Source organism: Dendroctonus ponderosae, unplaced genomic scaffold (assembly GCF_020466585.1).
Source record: "Dendroctonus ponderosae isolate FM_Combo_2020 unplaced genomic scaffold, Dpon_F_20191213v2 Dpon_F_20191213_1, whole genome shotgun sequence".
NCBI lineage: Eukaryota > Metazoa > Arthropoda > Insecta > Coleoptera > Curculionidae > Dendroctonus > Dendroctonus ponderosae.
In genome coordinates, this window is record NW_026017110.1 from 58068010 (window position 1) to 58091416 (window position 23407).

Below are 23407 nucleotides of genomic sequence, written 5' to 3' on the forward strand. Positions count from 1 at the left end.
GTGTTCTTTTTAGTCATACCTACTAACTTTTACTACTCTATGTAAAAATAACGAAATAAAATACACCACGTGTTTTTGTATTATTATTCCCTTATAGCGAACTCCGGATATAACAAACCAGTTTTAGTTCATTTTTTAAGTTCGTTTTATCCGGACTCAACTGTATTTAGTTTTTCGTTTAGAAATGTTCCAGAAAAAATTCGTATTAATTCGGCATTCGGAAGTTTTATGGTATTTGAATGAAGACGTTCGTTTTGCGCCAAATGCAACAAATTGAAAGTACGTACAAGTTTTAAAGAAAACTGCATTGGAGTGAAAAATTTTCAAACCAAGAAGGTTCAAACCAAATTCGGGTGTTTTATAGAAACATTATAATAAGTGATAAAAATGTGATGCAAAAACCATTTTCTCCTATCGAGATAGCAACTAACAACGTATCTAATCTTATCAGGCAAACGATAAACTTCTGGTGAATTTTCCTTACTTCCATCCAATAGCACGGTACCATTCAAGCAGTTACAGTGCCGCCACTACATGAGGAAATCGAGAACCTTCTGAATAGTACCTACCGTACCATCAGTAGGTTGCATTTTACAGGTGGTTCCATCTATAAAGCGTATTGAAAGGAACCTCTAGTGAATTTTATACGTACAGGTACCACAGGTACTCAGTCATTTATTCTCATTATTCGATCTTAGTTTGGGTGTCAATTTGCGACGCATTTTCAGTGTTCAATCTTCACTCCTTCCTCAAAAAGGATAATAAATCTTTGGTAAGTACTTTATGTGGACGTATTTAATAATGTTTGGACGATATTAGCTGGATATCGATCCTTACCTAATAGTTAACATCAGGCAAGGAATGCATGAGGTCTGAGATCGGCCCAAGGTTGGAAGGTTACTTCACGTAGTTCCTCTATATGTGAAAATTTGCTGTCATTACTCGATAGAAATGTGTTTAAAGGGCATTTTACTAGAGTTAAAAGTGTTGAATTTGTCGAATCCATTTGCCTAATTAAAGAGGCCAATAGTGACAACGACAAATTTAAATAAGTTTGCTTATTACGTCAAGTAATACCTAAATGAAATATGCAATTCAGAAGCACAAAAGCAATGAATTTATGACATGAGTCTGCTGGTTTTAGCATATAATTTATCGACTAGAAATCACGGTCTTTTAATTAGGAATCTGATTATTGCAAGTACTTCGACGACACTTTTGTCTTTACATGGTTTAAGTATTTATGTTCTACCTAATATGAACCCACGAAATCTAAGGACAATGCAGCAATTCGTTTCTAATCAAGTTTTCAGGTAGTCAAGGCACCATTATTTGTGTTGTTATCAACATTAGGAAAGTTCGTATTATTACCTCTAAAGCGATTAAATGTAAGCCCAAACTTTCCAATGACAATGAGTCGAGTACATTGAAAGGTTTTTAGAAATAGAACGTGATTTGTTAAGTGAAACTTCCGCAGATCGTTAGGATGTGAATTTGTGAAGCAATCCTCATTAACCAATCACCCTCATGGCCATCCATATTTAACTATGTTTTATTGTATATGATTGTCTAGACTCTAAATGCTCTATTTTGAATGTTTCGCAATAACATGCAGGCTGATGCACGATTACGTCTTCATTTATACTATTTATACTTCCGTCACGTTTATCCCAAACCAACGAAATCAGCTTGATTACATTCATTTACAGACTGAGAATATGATGGATTCCACGAAAATAATTGCAAAGTCAAAGTTTACACCGCAACTATCTCTTGGAAGATTAATGAGCAAAATTTTACAGGAGTAGGTACTTACTTCGGCATGTTTTTATGTATTCTGTTCTAGAGCATGGTCTATTATCTTGATTGCAAACAACCAGCTAACGAACGTCGAAGCACATGCAAATTGTTTAACCGCGAAATTGTTTGTTAAATCAGTGACGGAATTGATTTTTTTCTTCCAAAAAAATCCGGAACAAGAAAATTTTAACCGCTAATCATCAGGATTGTACCACTATGCTGCTCAAATGCTTGGTTTTTCAAAGATAGCAGCAGTTCTGATCGATTTTTATTCAATTTTCAATTAGTTCGAATTGTAGATTCCCATTTGGCCAATTTGGAGAATATAGAGAAAAAATCTTTCCAAGACAAGGGAACTCCTAACAAACCTGTCAAGGACTCCTCTTGCAGCTTGAGAGGTGGTTTGCTCGAAAACTTACTATGGAGTCTGGGCCATCCAGCCCAGGAATAAACCATTCAAAGACTATGTGTGAATATCTATATTGAATGGTTTATTTGGACTTCCATTGTCTTGTAAAGATGTTTTTATCACAACGTTTCGGTTGGTAGTATCTCCAACCATTTTCAGGCGAACGCTGAAAACGGCAGAAAAAACAATTCAAAGACTATTTGTGAATGTCGATATTGAATGGTTTATTTGGACTTCCATTGTCTTGTAAAGATGTTTTTATCACAACGTTTCGGTTGGTAGTATCTCCAACCATTTTCAGGCGAAGGCTGAAAACGGCAGAAAAAACAATTTAAAGACTATTTGTGAATGTCAAGATTGAATGGTTTATTTGGACTTCCATTGTCTTGTAAAGATGTTTTTATCACAACGTTTCGGTTGGTAGTATCTCCAACCATTTTCATGCGAACGCTGAAAACGGCTGGAGATACGAGCAACCAAAACGCTGTGATAAAAACATCTTTACAAGACAATGGAAGTCCAAATAAACCATTCAATCTCGACATTCACAAATAGTCTTTGAATGGTTTATTCCTGAGCTGGATGGCCCAGAGTCCAGAGTAAATTTTTCAGCAAACCACCTCTGAAGCTGCACATCACTCATGCTTGGGAAACGCCTGAAATATTTTTTTCCTAACGACAGCCTGAAAGGTCGTAAGCAATGTTGCTTTTAGTAGAAATGTTCGATTACGAGAAAAATCAAAATCTGTGAAACTAACAAATTTTCAAATTAACCAATACTAAGTGGAATACCTGTAGTAGTACCTGCGTTTTTAGTAGTGCTTAAGTACTAATTAAAACTTTTAAACCAGTACTTGTAACATGTGAGACAATTGCACAATGTACGGTATTAGCTTTTAATTTTAATTGACAAATTCAGGCATAACACTAATTATTTTGATTTAATAATCTTAACCGATAGTAAGCTGTGAAAAGAGTTTTAATGTCGTATGTTGTTGGCGATTTTTTTTACTGGCCAGCACGTGTATTCACAAAAGCGTAAAATTTGCCATTAGACCGCAACCACGAATGATTTTGTTTTCATGGTGAACGGTAAAGTAAAATATTCAAAAATAACTGATCAAATTGAGAAAAAATTGCACCCAAGGTTTGGTTTTTAATCAACCACATTATCATTAACTTTTTTCTGTTAGTTTATTATTTCCAAGGTAGGGGTGATCCGAAATTAGGTTGCATCATTCTACGAGCAAAACTACCGCGAAAAGTTCAAGGTATTAAAATGTTTTCGTGTTTTCTTGATCTGCATTTTTTATTTTATTTTTTCAATGTGTGTGTTCTTTCTCCAGATCATCCTCTTTCGATTATATCAGCGCCTGTCTGGCATTTATAGTTATGGAAATATGTATGGGTGATTTTTCTAGGTCCCGCGTCACTTTAACTCGCCAAATCTCTTTTGTATCGTCGCCGATATTTTCTTTTTGCGTGTGTGGATTACTTAGTCAATTTGGAAGTTTTTTCACATTTTGGGTTGTTTTCGTATCTGCAATCGTTTTCCAGTTATTCGACAATGTGAGCTAGGATTGGATATAAACCAACACCCGTGAAAAGGGGAACTTATAATAAGACAAGCAATTGCAAAAACAGCCATGAACAAGAATCAAATTAACATGAATTTATCACACAAAAGAGGCGGTTGTGGACCTATGATTATTTGAACTTCTTGTTTTATTTTCCTTGCACAATTTCTTGCTGCAGTTGAAAATATATAACTTGATTTCGGATCACCCGGTACATCTACTTGAATAAATTAATTATTCTTTAAATTCAATATTAAACTAGGGATGCGCCGATGTATTAAGTAATTCAAGTTTGACTCTTAACATGAACTAATATACAGGGTGTTTCCTGATTCAGTACAAACATTTTACGAGCGTTTTTCTGAGCTGTTTTGATGAGAACAAGTTTACATGTGGATGATGTCAAAAATGCTTATTTTTGCTTATGCTTATATAGATTTAGATAAGCCGCACATTTTCTCTTTCGAGTGATATTTTTGCTTTTTTCCTTGACAATTTTTTTTTAAATCCGTCTATCTATACCTACCAAAGGCCAATCGCTTCCCCTTAGTAACTGAAAACACCCTGGAAACTCCCAGAAATTTTCTAATCTAGTGAATTTTTCCTCACTTAAAGCAACCGATTTTCTCTTTCGAGTGATGTTATGAGCCGCATTCAGGAATTTTGTGTTTTTTTTGTACAAATTTTTGAAAAATCCGTGTTCAACGACCAATCGCTTCGATTTAGTATCTTAAAAATCCTGAATACTCCCAGAATTTTCCTATTAAAGTGAGGTTTTTGTCATCTAAAGCCGCAGATGTTTTCTTTCGAGTGATTTTCTGGACAGGTTTAAGAGATTTTTTATTTTTATTTAATATATATTTTTTTAAATCCGTCTTTCGATACCAAAAACCAATCGCTTCTTCTTAGTAACTGAAAACATCGTGGAAACTCCCAGAAATTTCTTATTCAAGTGAGTATTTTCTCATTTAAAGCAGCCGATTTTCTCTTTCGAGTGTTGTTATGGGCCGCATTCAGGAATTTTTAGTTTTTCTTTGGCAAATTTTTCAAAAATCCGTGCTGTCTAACGACCAATCGCTTCGATGCAGTATCTGAAAAAATTCTGAAAATTCCCAAAAATGTCCTATCAAAGTGAGGTTTTCCTCATTAAAAGCCGAAGATTTTCCTTTTTTCGAGTGATATTCTCATGGCAGGCTTGAGAGATTTTGCTTTTTCCTTAATAATTTTTTGAAATCCATCTGTACCATCGGCCAATCGGTTCCCCGTAGTAACGAAAAACATCGTGGAAACTCCCAGAAATTTCTTATTCAAGTGAGTTTTTTCTCATTTAATGCAGCCGATTTTCTCTTTCGAGTGAAGTTATGGGCCGCATTCAGGAATTTTTTCTTTTTCCTTGAATTTTTCAAAAACTGTTGAACAACTTACTTACTCGATTTCAAATTTTTGCTTTTAATGGCCTGTAAATAGAGCAAATATGTCGTACATATACGAACTATGGCTAGACCATTTTGTATTGTTTGGAAATAAAAAAAATTAAACCGTAAAATGTTGTAAACTTTAACATTCTGTAGATTGGAACCGAAGCATTTTTGACCCCGTGTTCATTTGAACACCCTGTATACAATAAGTTGTGTAGTACTTATTAGGCTATTCAAAATCTTCATAGAACCAAGCAAGTTTTGAGCGGCAAAAAAATGTAGGTATGTGTATTGTGTTGAAAGATTGAAAGACCAACTTGCTAAATTTGCCTTCTTTCGCCAACAGTTAATGGTTTTTATTCTCTTTTTCATTCATGACATTAACAATCGCTATCATCGCCGGCATCAAGCGGTGTTGTTTTTGTGAATTCACGCGCTCGTTTTCTATAACTTCATCACTATTTTAGAAAAAAATTGGTTTAATTAATGCTGCTAATGAAAAAAGTGATCCAAAACTTACACTGGACCATCGAGGCTGAATGGTTTATTGAGACTTCCATAGTCTTATGTTTTTATAGCGTTCGCCTGAAAATGCTTGGAGATGCTGCCAACCGAAACGTTGTGCTAAAAACATCTTTGTAAGACGATCGAAGTCCGAATTTGAACGAATCAACCCATTGTGCTTGAGAAACGAATGAATAATTTTTAATCCACTGCAATCTTAAAGCTCAATTTTTCTATTATACTACAATGCTGTGTTATATTTTAGCTATGTATATTTGAACGGGGAAATTAACAATGCAACCTCTTTAGGCTGTTGTGACACCATTATGTGCTGAAATATCCTTTGCAAAAATCCTCGAACGTATTTATAGCAACTTCCGAAAACAATTCTCTTTAGCAGATAAAAGTGTTTGCCTTAAAGATAAGAGACCGCTTTACTAAATAATTTCCTTTAAAACAAAGTGAGTAACTGCGTTGAAAATTATCGAGAATATGTAAATGAACCCAAAAAAACCCGATATTGATTTCTTCTATTACTAGACTATTATTGAACGTTGAACGTGAGGTAGATATATTTGGATGACTCGAAAACCCATAGCGTAAAGTAATTTGAAAAACGCTTACAGGAGATGACGACATAGAACAATGGCATTCAATTTGTTATTGACGCATAGCAAACGGTAACTAGTAACAATTATTGCTTTTGTATGTCGAACTGAGTTTCGGAATTAAAATTAATTCATGTGATTAGCTTCAACCATGCAAAGTAAATGGGCATTATTCAGCTTGAATTGTTCAAACTTCATATCGGCTGAAAGCGAAAAATTTTGATTGTTGCTCAAATGACGGCGATAAAAATTCTAAACGAAGTATTCAACTAACGTTATCTTCAAAGCGGATTAATGCAGTGAAATCACTGCATTTTAACTTCGCTTTGTTGCCTCGCAATTTTTAGATAAAACTGTTTGAAAGTGCAACGCTCTTTGTTCTCTGCTCCTCTATTGCTTCACATTATCGCTTTCCTCTTATGAGTGATAAAATCGAGTTTATCTATGTACGTGATCCTAGCTGAGGATAAGCTCTTAAACGGAATGCTTAAGTTAATTGGGGCCTGATTAGGAGATAATATGTTAATTAAAATTTGTTCAGCAATTATTTTTGCTAATAATTAATCATTGCAGTTCAATGTTTGAAAAATTGCTTTGTTGTCGAGCGAAGTTCAAAATTATCAACAATATTTCAAGTGAACTGCTCACTTTTCTTCTCATATGCCCAACATTTTTTCCCGTGCGTTCCAAAGTATGCTCACATGCCTTTTTAAATCACACAAATGCATAAATTAGTCCCAGAAATAATGCCTGAATTTATTTAAAATTCAGGGGCCTTTTTTGGAAAACAAGCTGGGATTCGTCAATTTTTATTTGTAAATGCGATTTTTTCAATAAAATGTATTTATACAGGGTGGTCCCAAAATGGTATGGTATAAAAAAGTATGATTTTTTAAATAGAATTGAATATGGGAACGCATCAAAAGTGAACTTTATTATTACTTTTATTTTACTAAAATAAACGATATCAAAAGAAAAAATCATTAGTTTTAAAATTCCTTTAAAATTGGATCGTTTGTTTTATTTTATATATTTATTTTAAATCAAAACTTTTTTGAGAAAACTGCCAAATTTTTCTTATCAATGGTTCACTTTCTAAAAAGGCCATTTAGTTCTCTCTGGGATGACGTGAGAATGCGCCTGATATTAAAATTTGACTTTCTAGATCAAAACTGCCCGAATTTCCTCAAACATGTAATGACTGAATCAAATTTCTAATTCTCTATCCAAGGATGCCGAAACGAATTCTGTGGCTCAAAAGGTTCTTGAGAAACTTTGAAAAAGGCTGCGTCATGATTGAGTCGATTTTACAACTCAAAAAACACGCAAATCTTAAACTTCTTCAAATCAAGACTTTTTTGGAAACCAACATTTCCTGATCGATGGTTCGCTTTCTAAAAAGGCCATTTATTTCTCTCTGGAATGATGTTGAAACGAACGTTTTTGTTCATTTTGCTTTCGAGAAATGGGCAAAAACGGGACGGAAAACATGAAATGTTGGCATAATCTTGCACCTAAGCGTTTGATATTAAAATTTCGCTTTCTGGGTCAAAACTGCCCAAATTTCCTCACACATGTTATGACTGAATCGAATTTTTAATTATCTATCCAACGATGCCAAAACGAATTCTGTGGCTCACATCTCGCAAGGAAAACTAGAGCTTTGTAGTTCAACCAATTCTTGAATTTTCTCATTTTTCGTTAAATCTTGAAACTTCTAGACCAATGTTTGGCACAAAAAATACAACAGCAGGTGGTTCCATTTGAAAAAATGAAGTTTATGGTTGTAAGTTATTTTTGAACCATTCTGTATAAATTAATTTGGCAGAAAAAACCGCATTTACAAATAAAATTGACGGGTGCGAGTTTTTTTCCAACTGAACGGTTTGCACAAATGAGTTTTTTTGAGTTCACTTCTGGGTACGGATGGGAGAAAAACATTAAAAAATTACATCGATGTTTCGCAAACATCGATGTAATTCGTTCGATGTTCGATATTTTGACCATCGATGTTGGAAATTTGGGACATCGATAAAACATCGATGTAAGATCCTGAAATGAAAGCATCGGACATTTGATGTTGATAGCAGATAGAAACATTTTCTGCGCACTCTTTGATAGTGCCGCTACAAGCGATAGCGCGGCATTTCCAGCTGCACCCGAAAAAAGCCTCTTTTTGCAGTCAGTTGACTAAATTTAGTCGATTATTTAACAATACATTGTTTTAAAATCTCATAGTACTAGTAAAATAAAATTGTTCAAGTTAATCAATTTGAAATTTATATGCAACGACGACAAACTATCAGAACATCGATATTACCATTCGGTGGCTACCATCGATGTCCCACCCCTACTTCTAGGGCTCATCGTCTAAATTGTTATAATCACAACTCCTTAGTGAGCCAGATTAAATCAAAAGAAGTTGGAACGTGTAATCACACATGTTTAAGCACTTAGTCAAGAATTCAATCAATGTCAAGTGTAGAGTCTAAGTTTACAATCATCGTTAAAGCGAATTACAACCACTTTGTTTTCATGACGGCAAACTCATTATATCAATGCCTTGAGCCTGATTTTTGAAATAGTTTGATTAGAATTTGATGAAATGTTTCATTTTTGTTTCAGATAAATGAGGATTCTATTACTTTTAAACGTTCTCTCGGTGGCACTGGCATTGCCACCGACCAGGCCGACAAATTGCATTCAGAACTGTGAATGCAAAAATATCCTGCCCAACGTTGTGAATGTGATATCCTGCAATGGTTCGCTCGTACTTAATTCTGAATTATTCCGTACCCTGGACCGGAACGCCGTCGCCGTTTTGACCCTTTCCAATGTCATCATCAGTGAAATCAAAGAAGATGCGTTCACCAGCATGCCGTATTTGGAAAATGTGGTGATTGAAAATTCTCAAATTGGTTCAATTGATGAGAAAGCTTTTAACAATGTGAAGTATCTTAAAGTCGCCGATTGTGGTTTTGAAGATAGCCCTAATCTTTCATCAGAAAAATTAGAAGAGCTGCATTTTGGAAACTGCAGACTGGACGAAATACCAGCTTTAGATAAACTGTATGAGTTGCGGTTGTTAAACTTGTCTGGCAATTATATCCGGGACATTGGAATCACTGCATTCAGTCAATTATTCTCGTTGGAAACTCTATATTTAACGGACAACCAGATCAGCAGAGTGCCAGCCAATGTTTTCGTAAACAATGGAGAATTGGACAGCTTATACTTGGACAACAACCCTCTTAAAACTTTCTACTTGAATACCTCCAACAGCCTGGAAAGTTTATCGTTAAAGAATTGCTTCCTCAGTACGTTCGACGAACGATCCAGCAGCCGCTTGACTTCATTGAGTGAACTAAATTTAAGCAACAACAGAATTAGCAACCTGCAGCCCAACCATTTGGCATTTATGAGTGAACTTTCAGTGCTGGACCTCTCCAAGAATAACTTGACAAAACTTGAGAATGAAATCTTCAGTTTCAACTTCAAGTTGCGAAAAATTATTCTTGATGACAACGCTTTTGAAGTCCTTCCAAACTTCACCTTGTCCAATAATCATCAATTTGAAACTTACATCTTTTCTTGCAAAAACTGCGGACTCACAACGGGACATCCCGAAACATTTAAACATATGCCGACAATTGTAAGCTTGAATTTATCGTACAACAATTTTACATTCATTGACGACATGCTGATCTATATCAGTAGCTTGCGATTGTTAGATGTGTCCTACAATAAGCTTAAAGTTCTAACTGGGGCCTTTAATAGCAACAGGAATTTAGAAACTCTCAATATTGCGGGAAATCCATTGATGACATTGAATCCTGGCAACTTTATTAATAACAAGGCTATTAATAAAATTGACGCCAGAAATTGCAAACTGTATACCCTCTGGAGCAACAATGCGACTATTTTGGAATCAGTAAAGCGGCTTTACTTAGGCGAAAATCAACTAACATCATTAAGCATCGAGGACATGAAAGTTGTGCCACAATTATCAATTATTGATTTGCACGACAATCTTTTCGTTTTTGATAACCAGATGTGCAATGTTATTAATTACTTGGATGCTCGCTTTGTAAATCTAGTTGATAATTCCGAAAAGATTGCTGATACTCCTTTGATGGACGATATTGACAATTTCACTCCAAATGGCTGGTTAGACCTGCATAAGGGGATTTGTCCGGAGATGACATTTAATATTGACGAGGGTGTGGATTCTGAGGAAGACCTTGATAATATAGATGAAACCTTGCAGGATCTGCAAAAATTAAGCGCTTTTAAAGGCGAGGCCGATGATAGTGCTATTGATGACGATGATGATGAGGATGAAGATGATGATGACGACGAAGAAGAGGAGGACAATTATGACGATGAGGCGGATAATGACGACGTCTCCATTGACGATCTCCTGGACGATGCTCCTACAGCAGAAATAATCGACGGCGAAAATATTAACTTGGCTCGAGTTTCTTATATTCTTTCTATTACCTCCGTTTTCGTCTTAACGGCTTTAGCGGTTCTTATTATGTCGGTCGTAATAACATTATGCGTTTTGCGACGCAATAACAATTTCAACATGCACAGAGCGAATTTGCCAAGACTGAAGATCCCATTGTGGAGCACGCAACTAACCGAAAAGAAACATAGTGGATCTATCTATAGACCTCTATCTGAAGATCTATCTGGACCAAAAACGCCCAAAATGAACCGTTATGAATTTGCAGCTACTCCCACAGTACACAACTTTGGTAATTAGTTTTTTCACGAAAAAAAGGCAGTTGCTATAACTGAACCCAATCTATTATTACTAATAAAAATAATATGTTATAAAAAGTCTGTTTTAACTGTGGTGTATTTCATAAGCAGCTTTAAGGGTATAGCAATATTCGTAACAAGTTGAAACCATCAATTATTCTCTATATCGACATGTCATAGGTCAACTAGTGTATTTCTCAATATGTAAATCTTACCGGAAACGATTAAATAATCTAATATAGCAACCATCCAAATTGAGAAAACACCCGTCTTATGTCTTTTTAACCAAATCATCCAGATTAACTACACGTTTATGTTCAATATAATTGACCAATAACATGTCGATATGTAGTTGGAAAGACGTACATATTGAAGTCTCCTTAATCAAGGCATAATTCCTTATCGTTCCACTATATTGTTTATATTTTCAAGCTATTGCTTGTAGACTAATTGTATTAATTTAAACACAATGTTTTAGATGATAATTATTCTGTCTTCCTAACATTAGCGTTGTCTTCACATTCCATGCCATACATTAATGTACTTACGGATTTTCCATCCGGACAATTGCAAATAAACTTAAATTAGTTAAGTGAATTTTCGAAGGGTTTTTCTTACATACATTGAATTCATCCAAACACATTTTGTTCAACAACTTCGATTGTCGATTATTACCAAATTTACATTTGTTTATGAATACACATATGTATATAATTTCGGATTAAAAATGCTTAATTAATTCTTAGCTTAGAATCTAAACATTGAGCCGCAAGGTGTCCAAAAAGTGGAAACGCTTGAATATCTTAAAAAATACGCTTTAGAGCGGACTTTATAAAAACCCGTCTGTGACAATTTGGAAATTGCTATCAAATGAAACTTTAAATTTTTGTGCAGATTCGCATTCTACACATCTACGTAACTTTCATTTAAACACTGTTTCGATTACTTTTGCAATTCGGGGCGAAAAGTTGCTTTTTGTGCTCTAAGCACTTGCTATTTCGTATATTGAATTTCTTTTACATTTGATATTTTGTACTGAGTATTTCTAGTCTAAGTGCTTGTTTAGAACCAAAAAAAGTAAGTTTCCATCGCAATCCGACCATAATTGCAACAGGAATCGAAAGTGGTTCTAAATAAACGCTACGTAGTTTTTTAGGTAAAACAGTAAAATCATCACATCGCATCATCGCGATTTTTTGACTCAGGTGAAATTAAATGTTCAAATTGGTAAACTCCAGCAACGTGAATGAAGCACAGCTGTTGCGGCGAAGCGAAGAGGCTCGCGTGAAGTTCGTGTAAAGAAACGAAAATAAATTATTCGAACCGCCGCCTAAAAAAATGGAAAAAAGTTTCACATAAGTTACATAGTTTTTTTTAGCAGAACGCGAATTTATAACAAAACTGGGGATTTATATTTAAGATATATTTTGATCACTTGATTGCTTCTTGTAAATGAGCGTATTTTTAATTGCGCTCCATGTTGTATTTTTCGAGATATTCAAACGTTTCCACACTTTTTGGACAACTTCTACAGCTTAATATACTTACCTTGATAACGTTTCTGATGTTCACGGATCAAAAAAAAATAAATGTGGGATTTATTGAGAAATAAAACAGCATGTAAACCAGTCAGATATAGGTATTATAATTTTATTTCAGTTTTTACAATAAGCAATTAAAGAAAACTGGTCAGATAGCTTTCCTATTATCTTTGGTTTTAAAATATTTCACAATGAATCTATAATAATGCTTTTCTACAAAAATAACGTGTATTCATGGTAAAAGACACAGTAAACTATCAATATACGTTATTTCGGTACAGTAATACTTTCACAATTCAACTATATGGCAATAAAATAACATGATCCGAATAAAGATATAACCTTCGATGAAAAATCAAATACTACAAATGACTTGTTACGCATCTTTTGTTTGAAGTTACAATTGAAAAGTCTCACACTTAAACCACCGTGTACAAGAATATATCTTTACTTGAATATAAAAAATCACACAAAACATCAGCTTTTGAATTCTACATCAAACTGCCCGTTGAGTTTTAAGAACTGAAAAATGCCTCATACTTTATGAGTTTTATAGATGCGCTGGTTTTTCCCTTGACGTACACGTAAGTTAATAAATAATGAAAAAGTAAAGTAAAAAAAACGAAGTAAGTAATTACATTTTTACATATATTATTTTTACTATAGCTACACTGCTATATTTTCCGCCAGGAGACAATAATAGTATATATGATACAGAACAACTCCTTAATGCAAGGACAATAATTCGTCCCAAAGTACTAAGCCGATTAGGATTTAATTTAATGAAGAAAATACTTTGTTTTAAAGAAGGTTGGCATAAGAATTAAGAAGTTAACGGTTATATGTGTGGTGAATTAACAGTGCTGACATTTACATTAGCTTTGTTTAAACGCATTCATTTTTTTCAGCAAAATTTAATCAGTATTTAATAGACAATGAGCAAACACACGTATAATTTCTGACGGATTAGAACTAGACAAACAACTAACAGCAGAACTATAGCTTCTGAGCTTCCTACGTGTTCGTAGATCACATGACACAAAAATATACGTTTGAACTTCTTAATATTTACATCCAAGCTGTGCGCTTAGCGGTCATTAATCAGGTAGCATATGAACAAAACTTATGGGAAACATACCGCTTTTATCAGGCTCATTTTCAAGTACTCCCTCCATCCAATTATCGTCATCTGTCTGCTCATTCACAACGATAATTATTTCTCCTTCTTGGAAAGATAGTTCGTCTTCATTATCAGCAGCGCAATCATACAACGCTTTACACCTTCTCAAACCTGCTCCTCCATTTGAAGTGTATGATAAACGACCAGGGGGCACCGAACGAGGTGAACATACTGTTGATATCGGACTAGATGACACTCTTTGTGGCGGAGAGTCGGATGCCTTTAAAACCAAAAATTTAATTATGATTAAAAATGGGCTAATTTTCAAGATTACTGATGGATCAAAATTGTATTGGACAGTAATTAAAACATCAATTTCAAGAGCGTGTATACAGTGCCTTTAAACGGAGCTGATGAGCAAAGAAAAACGGCTTCAGAGAGAGTGCGGTTAAGCAACAAAAACTATAATTGTCTTCTGTTGGTACGGAAGCAATACTGCACAACACAATTTTTCGCTTCAATAGAATAGAAGATAGGTCTAATAAAATTGCCGTTTTAAACTGTCCGAATATATTTTTGCATATACATAATGAAATGGGTTAAAGTGAGATCCACCTCGTTATAACAATGAATGATTCAAATATGAGTAAACTAGGTAACAAAACGGATACCGTACACACGATTATTAAAAAGTTTTGCGTTGAGTAAACGCGTTTTCTTTTATAAAGTTTTGTGCACGCAATTTTACATATACAGAACGTGGAAAAACTAGGCGGACAAACAAATACAGCAAACTCTAGAGTGAAATTTCGTAACTTTCATGTGGATTTTGCAAAAAAATCCAAATCAGTAAACCCGCTGATAGAACAACACACAAAGCAAACCGTTCCTTAAATTATATAAATCAGGTCTCTTGAAATCCATATTTTGGTCTAATAGGGTTTTTAATTTTCGCATGTTTTCCTTTTGCAAAAACATTAATAAAGCGGGTTCGTTAAGAACATGGCGAACACTGAACAAACTCCACCCAGCATGCGACAACGTTTAAACAGCAAGACCATAATAAAATTGCAATTCACTATTTTCAAAATTTGTATGTTTAAGCTGAAGTGAATTAGACAATTTAATGGTCAAGAACAGGTGCAGTTAGATAGCATTCAAACTCAAAATGCTTGTTTACCAGACTAGAATCATTCTCTTCAGTAAAACTTTCCACACGGCATTTCCGTCTCTGCAAACCAAGTCAACTCAAATATTTTACTAATAAAATGCTTGCTTAGTTGTTGCTTATGAAAACTGCGCGCGGTTTTGATCAAAGTTTAGCCATGTAAAATTAGGGACTAATAGGAAACTGCAGTTGTTCTTGAAAAATAGAAACAATAATAACCGACTGACTAAATGAGTAAATTTAATTTCAATTAGATTTAGAAATACGAACACAATACTAACAAAATCAGCAAACTTTCACAAACAAAAACATTCGAATATTGATAATTCTACAGCGGTTGAATCGAACTTACCCTGCGGGGCGGCGGAATTGGATTATGGCTCATTCCAGATACGTCTAGATCTGAAGCCATTGAAGAAATGCTTTCGTTAGATCGGCCATTTGAAAGTCGGTTCAAAGGTGCGGGAGGTGGAGGATTCTGCGGCCTCCGCAACATTGCCATTTTATCTATATTTTTACAATCCGGCATGACTAGCTTGCTTCCTGAAAGGAATAAAACATTGCTCTAAGCCGCAATTGTTACATTTCAATATTATTACCAATGGGTATCACAGATCTGCTCGAACTCGAATCGCTACTTGGAGAACGTCTGTGAGTGTGATTTAATGTATGATATCCTGCGGCTATAGGATCTGAAGGAGTTCTACTGTGACTACTGGGGAGAGTACCGTACTGCCCCGAATTCGTGGGAGGCGGCAAAGGAGCTACCCTCTTTTTGATGCTACCATGAACACTGGGAGCTAGGTGAAAATGGTTAGTTACAAATACACAATGAATAATGAACGACCGTTATTTATGACTTAGAGGTATAACACTAAGGAAAAATTACCTGAGTAACTCGGTGGTCGAGACCTGTTTTTCTTCTCGGGAGTTAGAGACCCATTCTGGAAAGTATACAAGAATATATCAAGTCACGCTTAGGGTCTAGCCCTACTAGCCAAGAGAACACTCACTCGATCCTCAATGATCGTTTCATCATCAGAAAAATCAGTAGATCCATCGTCGTGCGATAAATTCCAGTCTATATTGATGTTATCGAAGTAATTCTTCAGTCTATTAGCAGCATTTTGCAACTACCGGGCAATAACACAGATTAGTCAGTTACGCAAGAAAACTTTTATCAATAAAATGCATCCTTACCAGCTCTTGACAAGTTGGATTCCCGAATTCCTGCGCTATATCCATTGGTGTTTTATTATGCGAGTTTCGTATATTTGCATCAGCACCGCTGCGCAGCAGTAATTTCATACATTCAACTTTATCATACAAAGCGCATAAATGCAACGCGGTATCACAGCCGCTAATTTCCGGGATAGGCGATGGATGCGTGACTTTATCCAAAGCTGCGTTCGACATATTCTGAATCAGAAAGTCCACAATGTGAAGGGATCTACCCGATTCGTTTATTATGGCTCGGTGCAAAGCTGTTTCACCACATTTCTAGAAAATTGCAAATTATTAAATGTATGCTTCAGTCACTGAACCAAATCTATCCACTATGCGCAATCATACAAGGACAATCAAAACTGGCGTTAATCCTTTTAAGGCTCACTTGGAGAATATAAGACAAATATTGAATTTTTTTCTCATCTTTGACTGGTAGCTAGCCTATTGGAATACCTATGCATTCGTAAAGAAAATTGCTATCTTTGCTTCAAATCATGATTTTTTTATAGTCAAAAATACTTTAACAATTTTTTTATGAAATCCAAAGCGGTTTGTTTTTCTCATTAACAGGTAGTTACAGGTTCAGTAACAGGTAAGTTTCTTTCACAAAATACACACCAATTACTTGAGCATTTTTAAATTTAAGGAGCAACAGGAATGCACGTAATACTAATGAAGCAAATGACTGAATATCGTTAACGACCTTCTTATCTATTTTTTGCAAATATCCCAGTTTTTTATATAAAATATTTTTTAGCTATTATTTGTGTACTCCCTAAACACCTTGTATAGCTGCATTATCAAAAAACGCCGGTGAATAGAAGGCTTTTCGACAATGTGAGCTATAAACTATAAACGCACATAAAAATCGGCCTGGCGCCAAACTCGCTAAATCTTAAAGAAAATAGTTTAATTATTTATACCAGCGTCAAAACTTACGGATGATGGTAAGCAGGCCCCCAAATCAACGTTTTCTGCAAACACTTGCAGCAACAAGCCCAAGTCGCTTCGATTAACAGCTTCTTCAAGCTCGAATAGCTTTTCCCTTTCAGAGGAGCACGTTGTCATGGCAAACCGTTTTTCCACATACTTCGCCCGAATAAAACCAAGTCGTTCCTCCCTGAAATCATGAAAAGTAATCAAGTGATTACCCAAAAAAATTCAAAATTTTTTACTGACATTGAGCTAGAAGGATCTGGTTTATCGTTTGGTGATAAGCGGGCTTCCATAATGTCATTGAACATATGATTCGTCATAAATCTAGCTAATACTAACTGACTAGTTCCCACATTATCTAAAGTTAGAGACTGAATCCGAGAAATATGTACACCTAAATCTCTGTGAATTCCTGAACATTCTATGCAAACTATAATGCCAAAGTTCGTCGAAAGCCAGGTTGCATCTAGAAAAAAACCAAATAATTTCTTTAGGCTGTGACTTACTAAATAATTTCTACCATTTTGCGAATTACAATCACAGCATGTATCATTTCCAGGTATCTTTTGTATGTACTTGATGATGGCCTGTTGCAGTTCCCTAAAACTATTCACTTTATCCCTTCCGGTTTTTCCACTGTCGTCAAAAGCCTTCATTAGGGCCATCTCTTTGCAGTTTATTAATACTGACATCCATGCTCGCTGATCAGCTTCGTCTTCCGCTTGAAAATGGTACGTTCTATTGTCTAAAAGGGCAAAGATAAAAAGGCAATAGCCTCAAAGTGTTCACGAAACTTACAGGATATCAAATCAAATCCTCTCTTATCATCTGGGACAATTTTTATTTGACACGTCAGTAGATTCACTCTTGTAGGAGGTTTGGTTTCATCGGCATGGCAGATCTCTAAGTAGCCTTCGGCTTGTACTCTGCATTTTCTTTTTTGCCAAACTCTCCTCATTTTTCCTTCAGACTTTTTCAGTAAATGCCCCGTTCTGGTAACCCCATGATGCTTATCGCCTTGCAATTGATGCAGTGAGTAGCCTGCAGCTCCTTTGTCTAATTGAGAGCATGGCTAAAGGAAAAAATTTTATTAGAGAAGCTGTTGGTGCAATGTATCCACAGATCGAAGCAAATAATTTGCTAACGCGCAATTTTCGTTAAACGAATTAGATTTAGATAATTGTGCGCGCTTAATAAGTTAACAGATTACTTGCGTCGATCGCTGAATAGTTTTTGTGCTTACATCTCCTTTGTCCAAATTCGGAGTAGACTTAATGAGATTTCTCAAATCGGTCAACTTTCGCTTTTCTTCGTCTTGAGCCTGTTTGATTTTCTGCAATTTTATACTTAAATCTGCGACATAATTTCCAAAATGTTCTATTGTCTTTAGACCGTCTTGAAAGTAGCTAAAATACATATTGAACATAGCAAATCGGGTTCCCAAGATGTACAAAGTAAATATTAATCACGAAGTCAAATAACATAAAAATTCATACTATGCGGGATAATAGCCATGATTCACAGCAGATGAGGATTATTTCTTAATAAAAAATATTGTGGAATTTAACAGTAGGAACAATTTACTGCCGTAAGAGCCCCCCGATTATTAGTGCAATCGTGCAGGATACCACTTTGATGTAGGTAATGGGTATAGGCAACAAGATTTCAACAATGTGGTTAAATCACACAATTTAATGGCATTTACTTACTTGGTTTGAGCATGATAATATTCCACAAGACTTTGAAGTAAGTCTATTCCCTTCTTGGTTTTGATTTCATTATATTTAATGAGATACTGTAACAAAAATTATGTCAGTTTTCGTTTCCAAACATGTATGGGATTTTCTTATGAACTGCCTATAAACATTTAATTACCAACAATGCTTGATTACCAACAATTTAATTAAATTACAATAATTGGCATAGCATTCCCATTAGAAACACGAAAATAACCTGTTTTCGGATAAATAAATAAAACCATAGAGCAACGCCTAATTTAATTTAACAACCCAATCCAAGCTAACAAACCGTGATTGTTGCTAAACCGAATTCATCCTTCAAATGCAACAAGCTCGGAACTTGTTTACGGCCTCCGGATTTACGGTCTGTCGCAATCAGAAGTCAGGATTCCGTAAAATTGGTGATTCACGACAATACGAGTAGCAATGAGGTAATGAAATTGGGTAACCAAATTTTCGTTCAATCAACATTTCTAATTTACACCGTTTTTTCCTAATTTCACAGAAAAAATAAGCATATTAAATGGAAAAGTAATTCAACAATCTACAGATATTTAAAAAAAAGTGAAAATCCACGTAGGTTATTTTCCAACCGCATCAAATTAAAACAATGTGAAATATATATGCTGTGTCCCGTTTTATTGATGGTTTATTTAAAATTCAACATTCAATTCGCTGGGTTTTTCGTTTTTGGTTGCATGATGCGTATTGACTACTTGAAAATTCAAATCACAGCGCAAATCTTTTTGCAATGCAAATTTGGTTGCTTACATATGTTCGTCCTTATAACAGTATATAGAAAACTGATATAGTCATCCTAAAGATAAATATGTCCGTGAATAAGTTTTATGTATTATGCACGTTCATGTTTCAATTCAATGTCGATAAAAAAAAAAGCAGTAAAATCCCGAAATAAAACAGTATTTCAACGATTGGACTTGAGCCAAAAGATTAAATGTTTTGTAAGTTTTTGCGTACATTATTGATTTAGATTGGCGCAATTGTGAAGGGATTTCGAACAGTTTAATTAAAGGAAACCTGTAAGACCGCATGCATACGAGCCTTGACTTACTAATTATTTATTTATTAGTTATGTGTTCAGACAGAAGTTGCTGGGGCAATAAATGAGGTGATATTGGAAAATTCAACATTAAAAATTAATTATTCCCCAATATTAATTATTATATTTTCCAAATTAGCGTTATTTACTAATTTTAGACGATAATGGGCAAGAATTATTTTTATTTAAAGCCTTCAGCCACTTACTTCGCACATCTGCAGCTGGAAGAGACGTCGCTCTTTTTCCATCTCATCAGCTATTTCCGCAGCAGTAATTTCTGATCGGATTAATCCAACTTCCTTCGCTTGTTGCTTCTTCTCTTTCTCAATTTTAGCATACTTGCTCTCATAGTCCTTCCAAGCTTTATCAAAGGGTCTTTTCAGATCCCCTTTTACTCCGCGCAAATCCCCTTTCAACAAACTGTCCAAGGGGAACATTACGATATTGTTCAAATTCTGCATTAAAGTCTTCATAAGGGCAGACAGTTCTTGCGTTACAACGGCAAACTTAATAAATGCATTGCCTATAGTTTCTTCATGTTCTTTTGTAATTGCATTCTGGCCTATTTTTTCTAGGGCTTTGACTAGACATGACTCGTTATCAACATGGCCTTAAAAAAAATTATTTGTCAAAATCAACTATTTTCTTGAACAGCAACTTGTGTACTTACAAATTCCCGATGTGTGAATCGCTTTAACAGCTTTTTTCATTTTGTTTAACCCATCTCTGTCGTAATCAAGAGTCTGGAAATGATGGAGATATTTCTTTGCTTTAAAACATACTTAACATAATTTCATTTAAATTCTAGTATACACGCATGCAAGTTTAAATATAGAGAAATAGAGAAAATGTTGATGACTTTTTTTACTTGTTTTAGATTTATTTTAAGAGCCATTTATTAATAATATTTTTAAAATGACTTTTTTAAAATGACCCTTTTAAACGCTCAATTTACAAAAACAAAAATAAAACCATTTTCTATCAAAAAACGAACAGAATAATCGAAAGTTTATAACATATTATTTGGAAATGTCATCACCTCCATACCTCTGAAGACTATAAGAGTTTGTTTAAAAAATTGGGTTTTTTTAGTTTTGACTGAATTTTTTTTGCTTCACTTTCTACTCAAAAACGCTCTATTTTGTAGAGTTTCACTTAAAAATACTGACGATGTGGAGGACTTTTACGCGAAAAATTACAAGATAAATTTATAGCTTAGTAATAATTATTTCTGGAAAATTCTTTAAAACTGGGGTTTCTTCACTTTTAGGTCAATATTTCTAAACAACTAAAAGTCTCTAAACAGCAAACTGAATCTTTTATGTAAAAAAATTAAAAGATCGATATTACAAGAAAACTCGTCGACTTTCTTTGAACTCAGTTCTGTTGCAGCGAAAATCTAGATAACTTTTTTAAATTATTTGAACATAGTAGAACGTTACTCAGAAAAAATGTTGATGCCCTTTTTAAGATGTAAAAATTCCAGTCTCAGGTCTCGTAAATCTTTAATAAATGCATTATAACTCATTAACCGATAAGTTATAACTTGTTAACTCAGAGGGCGGCAACAACTCAGTACATTGTTACCCAGGCCTACAGGAAATAAACATACAATAATAATTATGAAAAAAATCTCTTTGCCTACTGCATTTTGAAAACCGTCAAAACTTTTGGACTAAAGCATGTCTCGTGCATCCTATTTCCGATGGCGTTTTTAATTGGTCAGATATTTTATGCGACTTTAGAACGAAGTGTCTTAAAGATGGTGAACATTTCAAATTGCTGCTTGATTCCTTAACCCGCAAAAATCAGGATTCTAGACGATTTTTATGAAACTTTCAGCATCTTTAGAATCAAGTGTTTTTTTAAGATGCTGGAAATTCGATGTTTGCTGGTTGTTTTCGTTTGGAAAATGTGATTTTTTTGGAGTGAACGCAGTTGGATGAATCCATTTTGATACCGATATTTAGTAAACCGCAAAAATCAGGATTCTGGTCTATTTTTATGAAACTTTCAGCATCTTTAAAATCAAGTGTCTTCTAAACATGGAGAAAATTTCAAATTGCTACTTGATTTGGGTTGAAAGGTGCAAAAAAAATGGTCAATTATTGATTAGCAGATAACATTTCATGTATATGTATGGAAGTAATATTTTAACAATTGGTTGTTTCAGACAAACTGATGATGGTGGAAAAACACCGAAACGACTTTTAAGAAAGATGAATAAACAGTGATCGAAATAAATGATTGAAACCCAGGAATATTGTTTATATTATTATAAGTGTTACAAGTTTTAAGTCGGTGAGAGTATTTACTGATTCAAGAATGATTATAATCTCTAATTCATTTATCAGTTATTTATTCAATTTAAGCACAATGAGGTAAATCAAAAACAACTTATGAATGCAAATCCTATGTAAATTATGGGGCATTTTTGTCAATATTGCCTATGTCGAATGCTGCAAAACTGTCAACAGGATTAGATACAGTGAACAACCAGGAAAAAGGAAATGAACTAATCATTTGTTATTTATTACATCCTTCCTAGGAAAGCTATTCTTACCTCTTCCAATGTGGTAATAGTATTTCTACATTGTTGCATTCGCGAAACAAATGTTGATGTAATAGGCGAATTGTAGTCATCTCTGGTTTCCTCGACAAATTCAGAAACTCCTATTAACGTGGGCATGTTTCACGATGATCCAATGCAAAAATATATCAAAATTTCATCAAATCACACTTTCAAATAATCGACAATTCGAAGAATAAACACAATATTCACAAACATTATCATTATTTAATTCACAGATTGGCTGCTTGGTATAAACCTTGTCCTAATTTTCAACGTATTTCAGCTGATTCCCCATTATTTATTACTGCCACGAACATTCACACGGGTTTTATTCACAACAAATTCACCGAATCACTGATTTAATTCACCAACTAATCCGAACTTTAAATTTGTATGCAAAAATATCGGGAACCATCAAAGTTATGATTACTCTTCTTCTTAGGGAATTTTGGTTTCGTCTGGTTGATCCATGGAATGTCAACGCGCTGCAGATTCCTCCCATTCCACTAATTTTATCTAGTCTCATCTCTTTTCCACCTCATGTACCACCGCTCACACGCATAGAAACCCGATAGTCGCCATATGCCTTAAATCGGCTTTGCCGATCCCAAAAACGAAATATTAAATTGATTTATCAATAAACATCCCTATTGATTATGGAGCCAAAGCACATATAATCAATAATAAACAGGGTATGTTCCAAACTGCCAAAAATTTCAACGAAAGGGCGTCGTTCAGACTTTTTTATTTTAAAAAAATATAAATGAAATGGATATGGTTTTCTTGCGCACTGCCTAAAAACCCAAAAACTAGTCTAGAAAGGTCTAATTTTCCCAAATTTACTTTTTTAATTCTATTTACTATATAATTTAGCCATTTATAATTTTAGTTAATTTATATCAAATAAACACATGCATAAGTGATAACATAAAGCATGCACACAAATATATTTAGTTAAAAA

The 23407-nt window shown here is 34.5% G+C and overlaps 2 protein-coding genes and 1 long non-coding RNA gene across 5 annotated transcripts; 2 read left to right on the forward strand and 1 right to left on the reverse strand.

Annotated features, from left to right (window-relative positions):
• Positions 1 to 486: 486 nt before the first annotated feature.
• LOC109532792 (leucine-rich repeat-containing G-protein coupled receptor 4) lies at positions 487 to 11680 on the forward strand. The gene is made up of 2 exons (XM_019897847.2): positions 487 to 772; positions 8942 to 11680. Exon 2 carries the CDS (start codon positions 8946 to 8948, stop codon positions 11082 to 11084), a length of 2139 nt encoding a protein of 712 aa, XP_019753406.1. The 5' UTR covers positions 487 to 772; positions 8942 to 8945; the 3' UTR covers positions 11085 to 11680.
• A 1024-nt stretch (positions 11681 to 12704) lies between these two features.
• Positions 12705 to 22926, reverse strand: LOC109532791 (arfGAP with SH3 domain, ANK repeat and PH domain-containing protein). Of its 3 annotated transcripts, XM_019897844.2 has the most exons (16): positions 22438 to 22925; positions 20545 to 20617; positions 20081 to 20484; positions 18785 to 18870; positions 18319 to 18481; positions 17874 to 18147; positions 17596 to 17820; positions 17319 to 17541; positions 17079 to 17259; positions 16113 to 16412; positions 15926 to 16045; positions 15802 to 15856; positions 15512 to 15712; positions 15265 to 15455; positions 14925 to 14975; positions 12705 to 14024 (listed from the first exon to the last, which is right to left on the reverse strand). In XM_019897844.2, the coding sequence occupies exons 1-16, from the start codon at positions 22561 to 22563 to the stop codon at positions 13722 to 13724; spliced, it is 2976 nt and encodes a 991-aa protein (XP_019753403.1). In that variant the 5' UTR covers positions 22564 to 22925; the 3' UTR covers positions 12705 to 13721. The 3 variants fall into 3 exon arrangements, with proteins under 3 accessions (XP_019753403.1, XP_019753405.1, XP_019753404.1); XM_019897846.2 differs by lacking the exon at positions 15512 to 15712 and having other exon boundaries at positions 22438 to 22926; XM_019897845.2 differs by lacking the exon at positions 14925 to 14975.
• LOC125502530 lies at positions 18477 to 22439 on the forward strand. The gene is made up of 3 exons (XR_007280302.1): positions 18477 to 18712; positions 22048 to 22175; positions 22247 to 22439. It is a non-coding gene; the product is annotated as an uncharacterized LOC125502530 (long non-coding RNA).
• Positions 22927 to 23407: the final 481 nt, after the last annotated feature.